At 57.4% G+C, this 17,078-nt stretch overlaps 3 protein-coding genes across 3 annotated transcripts in view; 1 reads left to right on the top strand and 2 right to left on the bottom strand.

Annotated features, from left to right (window-relative positions):
* Positions 1-2,686: 2,686 nt before the first annotated feature.
* VOLCADRAFT_92949 (uncharacterized protein) lies at positions 2,687-5,743 on the top strand (the record flags this gene model as incomplete). Its single annotated transcript, XM_002952269.1, has 6 exons — positions 2,687-2,697; positions 3,043-3,088; positions 4,459-4,570; positions 4,960-5,091; positions 5,496-5,617; positions 5,720-5,743. 6 exons carry the CDS (start codon positions 2,687-2,689, stop codon positions 5,741-5,743), a joined length of 447 nt encoding a protein of 148 aa, XP_002952315.1.
* Positions 5,744-6,306: 563 nt separating this feature from the next.
* Positions 6,307-14,637, bottom strand: VOLCADRAFT_92948 (uncharacterized protein; the record flags this gene model as incomplete). The annotated part of the gene is made up of 11 exons (XM_002952189.1): positions 6,307-6,375; positions 6,906-6,987; positions 9,206-9,978; positions 10,433-10,663; positions 10,751-10,833; positions 11,835-12,192; positions 12,552-12,952; positions 13,295-13,400; positions 13,712-13,804; positions 14,103-14,130; positions 14,531-14,637. The coding sequence occupies 11 exons, from the start codon at positions 14,635-14,637 to the stop codon at positions 6,307-6,309; spliced, it is 2,331 nt and encodes a 776-aa protein (XP_002952235.1).
* A 1,832-nt stretch (positions 14,638-16,469) lies between these two features.
* VOLCADRAFT_92947 (uncharacterized protein) overlaps positions 16,470-17,078 on the bottom strand; it is a gene marked incomplete at both ends in the record, with an annotated part of 7,599 nt that continues 6,990 nt past the window's right edge. The window contains 2 exons of the mRNA XM_002952188.1: positions 16,470-16,586; positions 16,950-17,037. Of these exons, the coding sequence (XP_002952234.1) occupies positions 16,470-16,586; positions 16,950-17,037 (205 nt within the window). The remainder of the gene's footprint in view (positions 16,587-16,949; positions 17,038-17,078) is intronic.

Here is a 17,078-nt window from a genome sequence, read left to right as displayed (position 1 = left end):
GCTGTCCGCAATTCAACACGAAAATGGCAAGCATTTCCCCCCAGTCACAAACACACACATAGAGAAGGAGGGTGCACTGCAATTCGTGGGGTGTTTACTTCCCTTGGCGTGGCTTTCCTGCTTGCCTGGTAAGCCGTACCTGCTCCGGCCCTACTCGTGGCCCTCGTGATGCCAAACACCCACGCGTGTACGTATACACACGCACACATACATGCATACATACATACATACGATCATACGACGGTGCGCATGCTGCGCACTTGAAACCCGAGTTCACTGCCATACTTAGCCCTCAAGCCATCTCATAAGCAGGGCATTCCCCCCAAACACATGCAACTCATCTTCCACCGCTCTTCAGTCACAAAACCTGCAGGTACATGCGGCGATGTATGTGGTTGTCTAAGCATAGCAAAGACAACCGTACGAAGAAGTTGGCTCGCAGGGTGCTGGCGCCGGGCCGAGTTGGCGCCGGGCCGTGTGCTGTCATACACGAGCTGCCAGCCACCGCACCACAAACCCCCCGAGCAACTTCCCCGGCTCGTCACACCACTGGTGCGCGGTTGGCGAGGGTGATGATGTCTGTGACGGCGGTTGGGACTTGCTGCCACCCACCGCCCCGCGCCTGTAAGGAGCACGACCTCCGCCACCACCACCATCATCATCATCAGCAGTATTACCCCCTCCGCCGCCTTCATCTTGCACCGCTGCTGTCTCTCCGCCGCCTTCACTCACAAGCGCATTTCCGCCACCGGCGGCACGTCCCCGTAACGGCCCCGCCGCCGCCGTGGCGCCGTACCTTGGCGCCATTACGCCCGACGCGGCGATAGCCGCCGCCAGGGCCTCGCGGTCGTCGCAATCGAAGAAGAAATGGTCGCACCCTGGCCAAATCACCAGCTCTATGGAACCCTCTTCACCACTGCGTTTTTGATGGGCTGCTGCTGATGATGATGATGATGCGGGCGTCGAAGCAGCAGTAGCAGCAGCAGCAGCAGGCACCACCACGGCAGCTGCAGCTTTGGTAGCATTGGCTGTAGTGACAGCGGCGACAGCAGCAGCGGCTGCACAATCCTCACCTCGTACGGCCTGTCGTACGGCGGCCTGCAATTGCCGTACACTGGCAAACTGATCTCGGTTGCCGCAGCACAGCAGGCGGTGCAGGCCCCTACCGGCGGCTCGCGGTCCCGCCAGGCAACTCCAGGAGGGGCCCGCCCCGAGGAGGAGGCGGCCGATGAGACCTAGTGTGGGGGTTGGGGAGGGTTGGGGGGAGAGGGGGAGTTTGTTGGGGAAAAGGGGGAATAAAACGAACCGCTGAAGATTGAAGCAGATACCAGAGATAGACAGATACTGCAGGAGTATTTGTAAGCTACTGACCGGAAGGGGGGAAGACGCGTGCCATGTGCATGTTGTGTGTGTTATTGGGGCGCGTTGGCGTGGGTGGGGGGAAGGTGGGGGGAAATGCGTGGGAACGCGCGACGGAGCAGTACCGTACGGCGCGGTACGGCACTGGTACATGTCAGGGCGGAGCCATGTGCTGGCTAGCCATGTCCTCTCAACGAGGACCTCTTTACCTTTACTGCCCCAGGATCTCATGATCCAACCCTTGACGACGACAACAACAACAACAACAACAACAACAACAACAACAACAGCAGACGGGCGCTGCCCCTGCGCTGTGTTTCGGCCCCGGTCAGGGCCCCCGACGGTGCTCGCCGCCCTGTGCGATAGCCCCCTCGTCAACATTGACAGCAACGATGACAACGGTGATACCAACCAACGGTCATCATATCGTCGTCATCATGGCGATATGATGACGGCCACGCACCCAGGGGCGGCGCCAGCAGCGCTATCGCCGCCATCTGGGGTCGCAACTGCCCAAGAGCTCTCGCAGCCACGAGTCCGCCGTAGCTGTACCCCACAAGGGCTAACCGAGGGCTGGCAGTAGCGGTAGCAGCGGTAGCGGTAGCAGCGGTAGCGGTAGCAGCAGTAGCGGTAGCAGCAGTAGCGGTAGCAGCAGTAGCGGTAGCAGCAGTAGCGGTAGCAGCAGTAGCGGTAGCAGCAGTAGCGGTAGCAGCAGTAGCGGTAGCAGCAGTAGCGGTAGCAGCAGTAGCGGTAGCGGTAGCAGCAGTAGCGGTAGCAGCAGTAGCGGTAGCAGCAGTAGCGGGGGAGGTCGGAGGGATACCTGGCACGTGCTGCTGCTGTTGTGGGCGGGCCGGCTGCACCGGAGGTGGAGTGTGGTGGCCGGCGGCTTCGAGGGTCGCCGTCGTTCGAGCAGTGAACGGCGACTGGCATTGCTGCTGTTGCTGCTGCTGCTGTAGCAGTAGTTGGCGTGCGAGCACAACAAGGTCTGCTGCGTCAACCGAGCTGGACAGCGAGCGGCTGCTGCCTGAGTTACCTGAACAGACAGACATATATACCGTTGCACGCAACCAGAGCGTGCGTCTTTTGGTTCTCAGGTAGCTGTGCGGAGATAACAGGAGGAGTGTGTTTGTGGGCGAATGTCCTTTTCGTGGGGAGGTGTGTGGTGTGTGGTGATGCGTACACATAGACATACAGACAGACACAGAGGTAGGCTGAGGACGTTGAGACAGAACATTGCGGATACATCAAAACACAGTGCGAGAACCGCCATGGGTGTTTGAGATGAACGTGTGCGCTGGAGAAAGAGATGCAACTTGCTTGGTGCATTATGTGTGCGCAGTAAGTACGTGTGTTGTATCATGTACGACATTTCGCTCCATGATGCCCATTAGTCCGCACCAACCTGCCCCTCGCATGTTGTAACGCACCACAGAAGAGAAGCAGCCCGATTCGAGCGCAGATCTGCAGATATAACAAATGATGCTGGATGAATAACTTATGGGAGCTATAGTAAGGAGGTAGATACAGCGCTTGGGGTTTCTGTCCTTGTTGGACTCTGAGACTCCATGTGCTCTTGTGCTTGAATCACATGCCTGCCGAATACACAACCTAAGGCTAGGTGCATTTTAGCACAGAGTTTAACATTACCTGCACACTGCCACTACTACGTGGTCATCCATGCAGCCTCCAAGCCACGGCCAGGGATGCAGCACGAGCAGCATCGGCGCAGGTGCGCCATCACTTTGGCCTGACGTGAACACTGCTGCTCCATCGCAAGCACATTTGACAGAGCGATGTGAAAATGTCAACGTTTCACACAGGGCGGAGGGCCATGGTCGAAAGTTAAAATGGATGCCTAGACGATAGCAGTTGGCAGTTAGGCTCTGCTGCCTGGTCAACTATACTTTGACTGTTAGAATTGACAAGTCTCACGTGGTTGTTTGCACGGATGGATGTACACCTCCAGCGATACACCACGGCCAGGTAAGGAAACCAGCTGTCGCACCATGGATAGTAAGGCAGAAGGCGTGTCTCAAAAGCAAGAGAGTCTGAATTACAATCCGCGTGCCTATCTCAATGGAGGTTAGAGGCACAATTTTGACAGGTAAAGCTGTGGCGTAAGCTGTACTGTCCTATAAACCAATAACATATTATACATGGCACTTTATACAAATTTTCATACAATACACTAACACGTCATATCTTAAAATACGCGTGGTCACATTACAATCAAAGTAAGAAGCATTTGCAAACTATAAACTGCATATCGTTTGGATTGTTAGCTGTAATACTTAACTATGCATATGCCTATGTCACAGTAACTCCAATTGTCACTCTGCGGCGACAGCAATAAGCAGACTTTTATAATATCTAAGAGGGCTGAGCTTTGACTGCTTTAGTCCTAACTTTTTCCTGACAGTGGTTACTATATATAGATCTTAGGTAAGGCTTTCCAAACGGCTGAAAACAGCCTGGGCTGGGCAAGGTGGATGCACGGAGCGACGACCATCGTAGGACCAGCGGCCGCCCCTGAACCATGGGCTCGAAGGCGGATGGTGAAACAAGGACAATCCTTAAGAAGTTAGCTGTGTATTTGATCAGCTTTTACCTCATTTACTACGTGGTGAGTCAGGTCCCGTACCGTGGCACCCATCAAAATACCTAAACGACTTAAACAGGTGGCCCCTAGGGCCTGGAGCTGCCGGGCAGCACGTCGAGGGCGCCCCACCTTACACCCCTTACCTCCACTCTTCACGTTCACCTACTTCCGGTGCTCTGAAACCATCCTTGATCCCGGTATTATATAGAGCCATAGCGATAAGCCGCTTAGCTAGCGAGGGGCCCCCGGCCCCCCTGTCCCATGACCTTTCCCGCCATGCCCGGTCACGTCGCGAAACACACATACACACATAAACACACACACACGCACACACTCAGCTGTAGTCAAACACACCAAGACGGACGGGCCGCCTAAGTCTCTGCATCGCTTCCATTCTTTAATCCCTCTCTCCGGCCCACCCAGCCCCACACACGTACATACACATACATACATACTGACTGACTGACTGACCGACCTACTGACTGACCGGCCCGGGGCAGTGGAGCATCATCTTGGTGGGGGCTCTCCACGTAGACTGGCACCAGCTGGGGCGGTACCCCTTCAGGACGCGGCGGAGCGAGTTCTCACCCAGGAGAAGAGACGACGCACTGGGTGAGTGACGGGTGGTCAGAAGGGGGAGGGAAAAGGGGTAATATGGCTGTCTGGATGACGGGGCGCAGCTTGAAGAGGGACGGTGGTTTGTCGAAAAGAGGGTGGGGAGAGAAGGGGGCCCTGGCTCCCGGGGTTGGACGTCTGGGTCGTGTAAAGTAAAGATGATGATGATGTGGCTGTGGGATGGTTGGAGAGACTCTGGGTGGTGGTACGGGTGGTGGGAAACCGGCTCTGCCGAACCGTCTGTGATAAGAGAGGAAGAGAGGGAGGCGGGAAGGGAAAGGTGACAACGGACCATCTGAACCTCCCTGACACCGCCAGTTGGCGTTAGGTGCGAACTCCCCCCTGAGAAGGTTGCGACCCTCTGGCGGCCCTGGTGGCCATAATAGGTTCATGGCTGGCAATGATGCTGACGTACACCTGCTGTGTGGGCCTTACTTACGGCGTCGTGGGCGCCACTCGTAAGAGCTGGGACTACGTTGTCTCGTCGTCCTTGCTGCACCTGCTGCTGTGCATCATAAGTGAGTGGTGGTGGTGGGGGTAAGTGGGGTGGGGGTGTAGTAGCTGGCCGCTGAAAAGGCCTCTCGAGATGCTGGTGGTCGCGCTTCGCGCGTGTTTGTAGAGCCGTACTGTGTATCAGCTACTACAGGGGGGGTTGACTCTCTTCGTCCTGTGTGCTTCCCCTTGTGTTGAAGAGGACGCCCCGGGTGGTGATGTGCGCGGGAGGTGAGGGTGGAGGGGAGTGGGGATAGCGCAGCGGGGCACATACAAGGGCAGTTACGTAGCTAGCTAGGCATCCATGTCTGTAGGCATGTATGGTCGCACATGTGGTGCGGGGACTTCTATCTCCGCCCCTTACCCCTCCCTCCCTCCCCTCCCTCCCTCCCTCCCTCCCTCCCCCCCCCCGACTACATGACGCACGAAGTCAACCAAGCCTTTCCGGTCAACTGGATCTGGTGGTTGACAATTCTGTTGGCCTCAATCATCTTGTCGGTGGTTTCGGAGGTGGTCAACTATTACCTGCGGGACATGCGTGAAATTGCACTGGTGGGTCTAGCCCACCACGCCCCACCTCTAGTCTCCCCCTTCCTGCTGTCTCTGAGCCGTCACCCCAGCTGTAACCCCCGAGGCCGCCCGTGTGGTCCCTAGCCAAGCTTGGAGAGCTCCTCCTGATCCCCAGCTGCCGACCGAAACAAACGAACTGCAAAAAAGCCTCAACAACAACACTTTTGATGATGAGCTCCGACATTGATCTGCCTTCTGCCAGTTTTCCGTTTCCCAGTTATTTATGACTCAGCCTTCATGCTCCGCCCTCCGCCCTCTGGCGTATGTGTGTATGTATGAATGTATGTGTGTGTATGTATGTATGTATGTATGTATGTATGTATGTATGTATGTATGTATGTATGTATGTATGTATGTATGTGTGTATGTATGTATGTTACCCGTGTGTGAGTTTCTTGAAATTTTTCGATTTTTATTTTTCCTTACTCCGCACATGGCTTGCCCCCCCGCCAAATTCATGCGTGTGCGTGTGTGTGTCTTGTTGTGTGTTTTACCACCACCACCCGATCCTCCACATCCGCAGGACCGTGTCTGACACACATAACAGACATAGCTACAAACCACCAATTCGATCTCGAGCGCTACACCCGCCCCTCTCCTCCCACCACGACCGCCACATGCTGCTGCTGCTGCTGCTGGTGATGACGACGACGACGACGACGACGAGGTCATCATGCATCCCCCGCCCCCTCAGAAGGCAGCTGGCAGGGGGAGCTGAACGATGGGGGGTTGGGGCGGTGCTGGGGTTGGAGCCCAGCGGCGAGGAGGAGGGGTGCGTGTGTGTGTGTGTGTGTGTGTGTGTGTGTGTGTGTGTGTGGCCCACAACCACCACTGGCATACCACCCTATCACCCCCTGCGGTGTGAAAAGGAAGACAACCCTCTCGCTCTCTCTCTAATCTACCAACTCTTCGGTTGATCGATTGATTGATTGTCGCCACAAGAGGAAGGCAGAAGGATTCCGCGGCCCCGACGCACGTTGTCGCCGTGCAGTGCCGTACGGGCGTGACGAAAACCCCCTGGGGGTATGTGTGTATGTACGTGTGTGTATGTGTGTGTTTGTAACACACGCACACGCACACACCTAGAACCCGCCAGCCCGTCCCCTGGGGCCCCTTCCCTCCCGCTGGGAATGGAGGCAGGGACCCAGGTAGGGGATGTGCAGCATTGCAGCAGCCACCCGGTAGTAGCGGCGGTAGTAGCGGTAGTGGTGTCGTCGTTAGGGCCCCTGCTCCCCGGGGGGGGGGGGGCCGCGTTCCGGTGTCAGCCCACATGTAGCGGTGGTGGTGGCGGCGGTGGTGGCGGATCCCGCTGTGCTGTGCGGTGCGGCCGCTTTGGGTCGTAGCGAGTGGAACTGCACACGGTGTGACGCGGTGTGAGGGGGCCGGCGCTACAGCGGTAGTTGACGTGTAGGTGACGGCTAGGGGTGTGTTGGGAGGTAGGTGATGGAAGGTGAATGGAAGGTGATCGAAGGTGAATGGAAGTTGAAGCCGCCGTTAGGGAGGGGGAGCCGTGTGACATCGCCATCGTGTGGTGACCTGTGACAGCACACGCAACCACGCGGTCTCACGTGTCGCTACATATACTCGAGTGAGAGACACACACACACACAGTTATTCTTTTATATATATTTAGCGATAGGAGTAAGTTGCACGTGATGAATAGCACACGACATCCAAGATTGATGTTGTATAGCTCAGTCCGGTTGCACACACACACACACACACTCACGCGGCCACATGTCCGCGCACGCACGGGTATAAAAGTGTTCATATGTGTGTCTGTGTGTGTGTCTGTGTGTGCGTGTGTGTGTGTCTGTGTGTGCGTGTGTGTGTGTCGTGTGTGTGTGTCGTGTGGCAGAAAAGAGAGGGGAGGTAGAACACACATATATACACACACACACTGCTGTGGTAGAAGATGGAAGGTGTCGACTTCCCTCTTGGTGAGATCACATCACACTGGGATGAGGGCGCCGCAGGGGTTGAACAGGGGGCCGGCGGGAAGGTGAGGAAGGGATTGCCTCTGCCTGCCTGCCTGCCTGCTCGGCGAGAGAGCTTGGCGCAGGAGTCAGGAGGTGTATCGTTGAGCCAGACGGCGGATCCGTCTGGCGCTGCCAAGCCTTGGAAACTCTGTACATGAATTCAGGCCCGCACATCGGGCTCGCTCCCTCCATAGACCCTCCATAGACCCCGCGACACAGTAATAACGTGATAGATACACAACAAACAATTAATCCGTCAGCTTGAGGACCTGCGGATGGGACATACGCACTCCCACGGGGGGGCCGGTGGGTGCCGTGTTGTTAAATGCTTTAGTAACAACAACGATAACTAAGTAATGACTACATTACTCGAGCCTCTGTGAGTGAGCGTATGTGTGTGTGTGTGTGACGCTGCTACATATTGTAGTACTCTTTAGGTTATACACATTTCCCAGCTGGAGCCTCCCGGCAGTACGGTACAGTACGGCAACAGACCAAAACAATTCCTTGCTTCCCCTGCCAGTAAATGCAGCAGAGCTTTCGACAGCTGCTTTCGGACTCCTGCGTATGTATATTACGAATTATAGTCCAGGGGTTGAGAACTTGCGCAAGTACGTAAAGCCCCGAAACCACATCTCACCCACCATAACATCAACGCCATCCGCAGCAGCATTGATTGGGTTGTAATAACAATGCTGCTGAGTCAAACCCTAAAAAAACACGTTTAGGGTTCGAATAGCTCGACATGCCGTCGTACGACCAGAAAGGGCGTAACGGGAAAACCAATTTTAGTCGTTCATAAATCACTATCACGAAAAAGATGCATTGCGCGCGTACGTGTGCTTGGAGGCGGTTGAGGCGTTTGGCGCCGCCGTCACATACATACGTACACACATAAATAAATACATGCATGCATATATATACATACTTACGTGTACAAGAACGACTAGTCAGGCATGCACAGCTAGAATGGCGTCCTTGCACATACATACATACATACATACATACATACATACATACATACATACATACATACATACATACACACACATGTCATACATCTATGCATCATGAAAACACACTCACGCAGAAATCTTCGCATTTTCATGTGCGCTTCACCATTTCCTTATGTAACGCTTCATAATAGCGCTGTTGCCTTCTGAGGCACACATACATACATACATATATACATACATGCACACAAACGGGCGAAAATGGAAGGCGGTGCAACGCCGCATGACCCTCTCGTGAGGTAGGGCCCCACCCCACCCCACCCCGCCCGCCCCGCGGAGGGGAGGGAAAGGGGGGAGGAGAGAATCCATTCCTGGGGTTGCTGCCCTCTCTCGACTGAGAGCCACACGCCAACCTCCCTCCAGGAAAAAGAGGCCCCCCCTTACCCCCCTTCGCTCTTCACTCGCTCGTGGTTCGTGTCCCCCCAATCCCCCCCCCGGGTAACAGAAGCGGCGGAGGCGGCGAGGGAGCAGACAAAACGAAAGTAAGTTACCCTGGTCCTCAACTTTCCGCAACAGTCCGCGGTTCCTACAGCTGACTCCGCCGCCGCTGGTGCCGCCGCCAGCCACGAGTGCCGTACCCTGCACCACTACCATCACCACGAAGCTCCAAGCTGCGCCCCACATTCTCCTTCTCTGCCCCGCCGCCGCCGCCGAGGGCGTTACCGCCTTCGTAAAGTTGCAGCTCACGCCGCGCTCGTCCACCCGCCCCGCGGCTGGAAAAGCCACCCTCCTCCTCCACCCCACCGCCGCCGCCGCGGCGCCCCAGGGAGCTCGCGGCGCCGTTGACGCGAAGCACCGACACCAGCGGCAAAGGCTGCGGCGCCGTACTGCCGCCACCGACGCCGCCGCCGCCATCAACGCCGCCACCACTGTTGCTGCCGTGCGGCCGAAAACTGCTGTACGGATGGATCACCCAGTAACCCACCACCACCAGAAGCGTCGCCAGCAGTACGGCAAGCGTCACCCGCAACGTCCACTTCACATCGATGTCACCGCCGCGGCGGCCGCCGCCGTCACTGCCGCGGTGTCGTACACCGGCCGCTGACGTCGCTCCTGGGTGATCTAGCAAGTAGGCAGGTGTGGAGTCTTGCCCACGATTTTGCTGCTGCTGCAGTACAAGCTGTTCCTGTAGGTTTCGGAGCTGCTGCTGCTGTTGCCCTTGAAGCGCCAGCAATTTTTCCATCTTGCCATCCAGCACCGCTACAGCCACCGCCAGCTTGTCGACTGCTACAGCCACTTGGTGTGTCTCAGTGGCCACAGCATTGACTGCTACAGCCGAAGCTGCAGCAGCACCCGCGGCCCCGCTGCCGCCACCGCCGCAGTCGGCCGAGAGCCGCCGTACAGTCGACGGCTGTAGCAGCAGCTGACGTGGACTGACGGCGCCGCTGCTGACACCTGCAGTGCAGTACAGTGCAGTACGGCACACTCCAATCAATGTATTTCCCTCTGTCCGTTGTACGTTGTACGTAATCCGGTGGGGTGGTCAACGACGACGGCAATGAGAGCGGCAGCGGTCAGCGACCGCCGAAACCCTCACTCAGCACGACAGCGGAGAGAATGTGTGTCGCTTCACTTCATGTCAGATCCAGCACTCGCAAACACATCATCATCAGCACCACCACCACCGCCATCATCAACAACAACAGGGGCGGAAGAGGAGGAGGTAGGAGGACCTGGAGGGGCCGGAGGAAGCGCAAAATGAGAGGTGTAGGGAAGGAATGGAGGCGAGGGTTCCTTCCACTCCCACTCCCACCCCCCTGCCCTGCCCTGCCCTCTCATCTCCTCCCCTCTCCTTCCCCCCTCACCCGAGCCGCCGCTTCCGGTCCCAAACACTTCAGGTGCGTCCCAAAACACATCGCCTCCGCCTCCGGGAAACCCCGCCGTGTCGGCACGACGGAGTACGAACGAGTCTCCGCCGCCAGCACCGGTGCCGCCCGCAGATGCGGCCGCGGCGACGCCAGGCACACCTCCGCTGCCGCCTCCGCCTCCCAGATCTTGGGAGCAGGTGATGGACGGCCAGCGGTGGCGCAGGGTCGCTGTGGGTCCCCGGGGAGCGGGGGGTAGTGGGGGGCCGGCAGCAGCAGTAGCAGCAACAGCGGCGGCGGCGGCGACCCAAGCGCCACCTGCGAGATGGTTACAGCGGCGGCGGCGGTGCAGTGGTGGTGTGGTGGTACGACGGGGTTTGGCTCAGAGCCTGGCGGCAGGGCTGCAGCGGCGGCGGCGGCGGCGGCGCCGTGACGGCGGTGATGAGTCGCGGACGACGGGGGCCGGCGGAGTGCGGATGATGTGATGCTTGAGGCGGGGCCAGGGAGGGCGCAGTGCGCAGTACGGCTGTGGCGGCGGTGCTGCCAGGGTGAAGGTGCTGCTGCTGCTGCTGCTGCTGCTGCTGATGACGATGATGGTGGTGGCGGTGATAGTGATGTCGCCGAGGCGGGGCGGTTCCGTAGCGGGGGTGCGTCGCCTGACGGCGGTATCGACGGCGGCAACATTTGCAGCGATAACAACACCAGCCGCAGCACCCGCAGCAAAGAATAACACCGGCAGTAGCAGCAGACACAAGCACTGGAGGTAACGGTGCTGCTGGTGGTGGTGGTGGTGGGTGCATGTGCTGCTGCTGCTGCTGGTAACGGTGATGATGGTGGTGACAAAAAAGGACGCAGACGGAAGATGGAGGGAATCGAAACCGGAAATGCACACATACATACATGCATACAGAGGCAAGTGGCACACTGCGACAGTGCCGACAGGAGAAAGCACCCAGTGCAATCTATCTAAAGCCAGCTGAAGTCAAACTAAAGGTCAAACTAAAAACTAAAGTCGACCGAAATATAGGAGGGACGAAGTGGGAGGTTGGTGGATTCCAGTTATGGGAGCTCATGGCAGCCCCCGGGGATGGAGCCGCAGATAGGTGCTAGTGCTCATAGATGTGCTCTTCACCACTTCCCCCCCGGGGGGAAGTTAGCGGTCCCTCTCCCGCTCTCCCGCTCTCCACCACACGCACCTACACACACCGCCTCTCCGCACCTGGGGCCCGCTGCCCCGTGTGCGCATGTACCCACACCTAGCATTGCGCCCTCTCGCCGCACAGTTCACCAAAACACATTATTACTATTATTACTATTATAACACATACAGACACACGACAACCGCCAGCCCCCTTCCCTCCGCCACAGGGGGCCCCTGGGAGGTTTTCCATTTGACACGTACCTGCGGCCGCCACTCCGCTGCCCTCCGAGGAGGACAGCGCCGCCGGGGGGGGCTCCAGCAGCGCCGCCGCCGCCGCCGCCGCCGTCACGGTCGCCTTCGCCTTCGTCGTCGTCGCCGTCCTGGAGGTGGCGGATGACGGCGACGGCGACGACGCCGTCGCGCCCGTGGTGGTTGTAGTTATGGTCGTGGCGGTGGTGGTGGCGGCGGTGTCTCCTTCGAGCGCCGGTGCACCTGCAGCTCCCACCACCGTGCACTGTTGTTGTTCTTGTTGTTGTTTGTTGTGGTGGTGACGCCGGTGATGATGTTCTTCCTCCTCCAGGAGCTGTGCACAGTAGTCAAGGAAGCTTTGCATGGACACCTTGAGAGAGAAAGGGAGCGGGGGAGGGGTGGGGAGATGCAGATATATATATGTGATATACGTGATATATATACGTGATATATATGTACATGTATTTGTGCAGATGAAGATGTTGATCTGAAGAAATAAACAGGGGTAATTTTGCCGGGGTTAGGCCCACCGTGCGGTTCTCAACGATTTAGAATCGACGGAGAGATTACTTACATAATAATATTATTATAATACAGGTATTTTAAAAAATATTTATTATTAAGATAATAAAGCTCATAATAATAATAGTGATAACAACAAAAACAACAACAAGGGCGGCGAAAGGCCGCAGCCAAGGGCGCGAGCAAGTTCCCCCTCTACCCCCTCACCAGCGCCTTCTCCGCCATGACGTTCTCAATGGTGGCCGACATCGGCCAGGGGATGGAGGCGGCGGCGCACCGGACGCTGTACACCAGCTGCACAGCGGAACAGGACACATCCACCTCCGCCTCCCCCACCTCCGCCTCTTTACTACTACTGCTACTACTACCAACACCTCCTACGCCACCGCACCCTCTAACGCCACCACCACCACCGCCGCCGCCGCCTCCGGTGTCATGTCCCAGAGACGAGGCGGTGATGAAGGGCGAGATGCGCCCGTTGAGGGCGGTGGAGGAGGTGGGGGTTGCAGTGGTGGCAGTAGCAGTAGCAGTAGCGGCAGGAGCCGGGTGGTTCTGTTGTTGCTGCTCGGTGACGGTGAGTTGTAATGCGGTGGTGAAGCGCCCCGCGCCTGTATGTACGTGCGTATGTACGTAATACGTTTGCATGCGGTTAGGAGCAGTAGGGTAGGGGGTACGGAATACAATTCGAATGTGGCTGCCAGCCACACGGCTGTTGGGAGGGGGGGAGGAGTTATGGGACGGAAGTGGAGGTGTGGAGGAGAGGCAAGAGGGGTAACGGCGGGAAATGGGGGGTGGTTGCAGAGGAAGAGGCGGGGAGGCCGAGGGGGGAAGGCAAGGGGACACGCGTGTGTCTCTCTGTGTATGTGTCTGTGTGTAGCAGAACAGCAACAGCAGCAGCCCAATCCTTTCCCTCCCCTCACTCCAAACCCTTTTATTCCCCCCCTCCGCACCCATCATGTTGGTGATGTTGGTTTCGGAGCTGACGGTGAATGACCCCAGACCGCCCTGCCACACCACCCGCTGAACCTCCGCCACAGCAACACTTTCCAAACCAACCTGCGATCAGTAGTTTAAGCAGCAGAAGCAGTACGGCAAACGAAGTAAGATGAGAACACCCGCCGTACGGCGAATGGAGTGCGCCCCCAGCGATACGGCAAAGATGTAAAAAAGGTAACCCCAGAAAGCAGAGTGAACCGCCCATGGGACCAATGCGGAGGTTGCGAATCCCACACAGCTCACACCACAACCCAACCAAGGTCCCGCCCCAGCTACCCAACTGTAGCCCCCGCTTTCTCCCCGCCTCACTCCGTGTCGCCCCACCCCAGCCTGTCCATGTACGACATAACCCGACACACGCCGTGCCGTACCATGCGCTTCAAAAAGTCCGGGAGCTTCAATGGCATCGTGAAATTGACGGAGCGCTGGCCAGCAGTCCAGGGGCCAACACTGGTGGAGGTGGACTGCGGAGGGGGAGGGGTGTGTGTGGGGAGGGGCGTGTGTAGAGGAAGAGGAAAAAGTATAGAAAGTGCGGGGAAAGGCGGGGAGCAGGGGCGGGTAGGGGGAGGCGGAGGAACGGCAGTGGAGGGTTAAGGTGGACGCGCGAGAGCTTAATTGGTGTTTCAAACGCCGTTTTCACACGGAGGCATGTGGGGGAGGGATATCAGAACAGGCGGGAAGAGAGGGAAAGAAGGGTGGGAGACGGGGGAACGCCTCATTGCAAGGGAAATGAGCCTAGCTATGAGCCCACCCTCACCCCACCCCATCCCTCTTAAGCAGGGCTAGGGACCTGGGAGGGACGGAGAGTGTACCGATAAGCGTGTACGTTTGACTGAAAGGAGAGGGGGAACGTTTGAGAAGAACTCTTTTAGGGTTTCAGGCTTTTAGGGTTCTGAAACTAGTAAGCCCCAAGTCAACCCCCCTCACCGCGTTGAAGCTGTCCTCGTTGGCAGCAAAGCACACCACCGAATGGTTGTTTCACGTAACAAGGAAACCAGACAAAGGGAGGAATCAGTATGGCTGCCTTGGTGTTTCTGTTATGGATGAGTCCAGGATTGAGAAAATTTTGAGCTGGCGGGTAACGATTGCACGTGAGCCCTAGCGCCCAAGGCAGCACGGCACAGCCGAAGATTGGAGTCATGATGATCAAAAAACAATTACAGCTAGGTGATCGTTGAGCACGTGCATACCTCGTGTGATAGCGCTCGGTAGCCTCAGGTCGCTCGTACACGACGTCCCAGAAACGCGCAGCCGTGCAGCCCGGAATCTGCATCCGAATATCCGCTTGCTTCGGCATTGCTGCAAGCGTGCCGCTCCACTCGTGTCAGGTATGATCGTTGCCAGATTGAGGGAGACGTTGGCTTTCCACCCAGGAAAGTGTGTCGAAGGTGCTAGTTATGGCTGTCCTCTCTTAAACGAAGGCTTATTTGGTATGCACGTGACTTATTGGTTATGAAAGCCCCGGTGCAAAGTTAGCATGGGACTATATCAGCCCCAACAAGCCTTCCGCCTTTGACCTTGGCGGCCCGACAGCCAGATCCTAAATGTACTCAATTAAAAGCAGATGCGTTTTGGGGGAACCAGTAATCACAACAAAGCATGCGTAACGGGAATTTGAGGCGGCGGGAACCTGCGACTTCCTAGGCCGCGGGATGGAAGGATGTGGTAAGTGCAGCGACCCTACACGCCGTCAGTGTGGCAGGCCGATGTCTACCGCGTAGTTCCTTGAACTTTTAGCATAGAGAAACACGATGGCAACACTGGGACAAACAAATTGCCGTACGCAGTACCGGATTCCCCGTTCGCCGCAACAAATTTTCGTTGCTGCTCCTGCTGAAGGGGAAGTTGTCCTAGTGCCTTCCTCACATACATACTTATAAATGAATTGTATGCGTTCAATGTCATCTGGGTCAAGCTCCTTGCACGGGGTCCAGTACGGCCTTCCACCCCACCAACCAAAGAAAGTGCACCGACTAGCTGCAAAATATTTGTCCCCAGCCATCATTTTTTTATCACTATTTCTACCGAGTATAGGCTTTGTTGAACGTATGGTAGTGTCTGACTGAGTGAGCTGTCGGTGCCGGGGCCCTACCTATTGCAGAGCCTCCACAGCCCTATCCTGCTATACATTTTACACATTTTTACAAGTGCAATAAAGCTTGAAACTGGCTGCGGCCCAAGCCCCAACCGGTCTACCTGTAGAATTAATGTTTGGTATGCGCCATTGCTGGTGCGGCTTGTTGCATACCGCGGGGACGCAAGCCATTACAGGATAATATGGAAAAGGAAAGATCCTCGGACGACATGAGAGAGGGGATTGTCGGAGTACATGCGGAGCCAGGGTCTACAACTAGCACCACCGCCATGACCCCCACCCCCAACAGCAACGCCTAACCTGTCCTCCGATGCCGCCTGAAAGGAGCCACTGCAAAGTCCTTTGTGTGTGCATACTACACGACTGCGTTCCTAAACTCGATTCTACTCTACACCATAATAGCGTCTTCCGTGCCTCCCCTTCCCTCTCTCTCCCTCCCTCGCGCGCGCTCTCAACTAGAGCCTTTTCTTCCTCTTTACCTTGCTAAGCGCAGCCCTAGCAAAACATACCAGGCGACAGTATGCCTAAAGCAATTGAAGAGCTGCGGTCTCTCCTCCTGACAACAACTGGGACTCTCTCCATGTCAAAGTCTCTACCCACCACCTGGCCACTCAACTAAGACAGTGCCTCAAAAGTAGTCCATGGACCCCGGGTGGCTTTGACGAACACCCCCCACTGCATTCGTGCGGGACTTGTAACTTGTAACTCAAACGGCCTTCTTCCCACTGCCTTACATTTGCCCATCCACCCACTACCACTATAACTACCAATACCGCTACCGCTACCACCCAAACCAGACAAAACCAACTTGCAGGCGGGCCCTATATGCAAGGGGCCGTGAGCCGCCCTACATTCCGGCACCTCAGCGCGAAAAGAAATCCTCCTCGGAAACCGCCCCACAAGTTGGGGTCACCACTACTGATCCCTTCTTCCTTCCTTAGGGTTCGTTCTCCCCCCTCGCTCCAAAACACGCACACGCACACATGCACACGCAAACGCGCACAAGTCTGAGATGACCTGCGGAGACCCCCTTCCTAAATCCCCTTATCCCCCAGCCCCAGCTCCGGCCCCAGCCCCAGCCCCGCCCCCGGCCCCAGCCCCAGCTCCGGCCCCAGCCCCAGCGCTCTCGCCACCGCAGGCAGGGCGCCCAGCTGCCCAGCAGGTACCCCCGCCCCAGGGGGCCTGAGGCCGTGACCCCCGCCTCTGACTCCTCTGCTGCTGCCGCCACTGCCGCTGCTATGCCTATTGCTACTGCACACGCCGCCATTCCCATCGCCACCACCATCGCCAACCGCGCCACGATGAGGCCCGGGTACCTTTCCTCGCGGTCGGCTCCGTGCGGGTGCCGCCTTTTTTGCCCCTGCTAAAGCAATCGCAGTAGCAACAGCAGCAGTAGCCTCTGCCGCTGCTGCTGCCGGTGGTACCGCCCACGGGTCCATAGCCCGCACCAGCTTCCCCCCCTCCCGCGGCCTCCCCCTCCTCCTCCCGCCCGTCAGCCCCCCGATGCACCTCACCCTCAGGAGAGCCGCTCTGAGGGCTGCTCGGGGCGCGGGGGGCCAGCAGGCCACGGGACCCGCCAGAGCGACCAGCGCCTCACACAAGCTGGGCGGGGGCGGGGGGGGCCGCGGCACCGGGACGTGGGG

The sequence above is a fragment of the Volvox carteri genome (genome assembly GCF_000143455.1).
Source record: "Volvox carteri f. nagariensis unplaced genomic scaffold VOLCAscaffold_28, whole genome shotgun sequence".
Lineage (NCBI taxonomy): Eukaryota > Viridiplantae > Chlorophyta > Chlorophyceae > Chlamydomonadales > Volvocaceae > Volvox > Volvox carteri.
The sequence above is the reverse complement of the archived record's forward strand: the minus strand, read 5'-3'. Positions and strand labels throughout refer to the sequence as shown.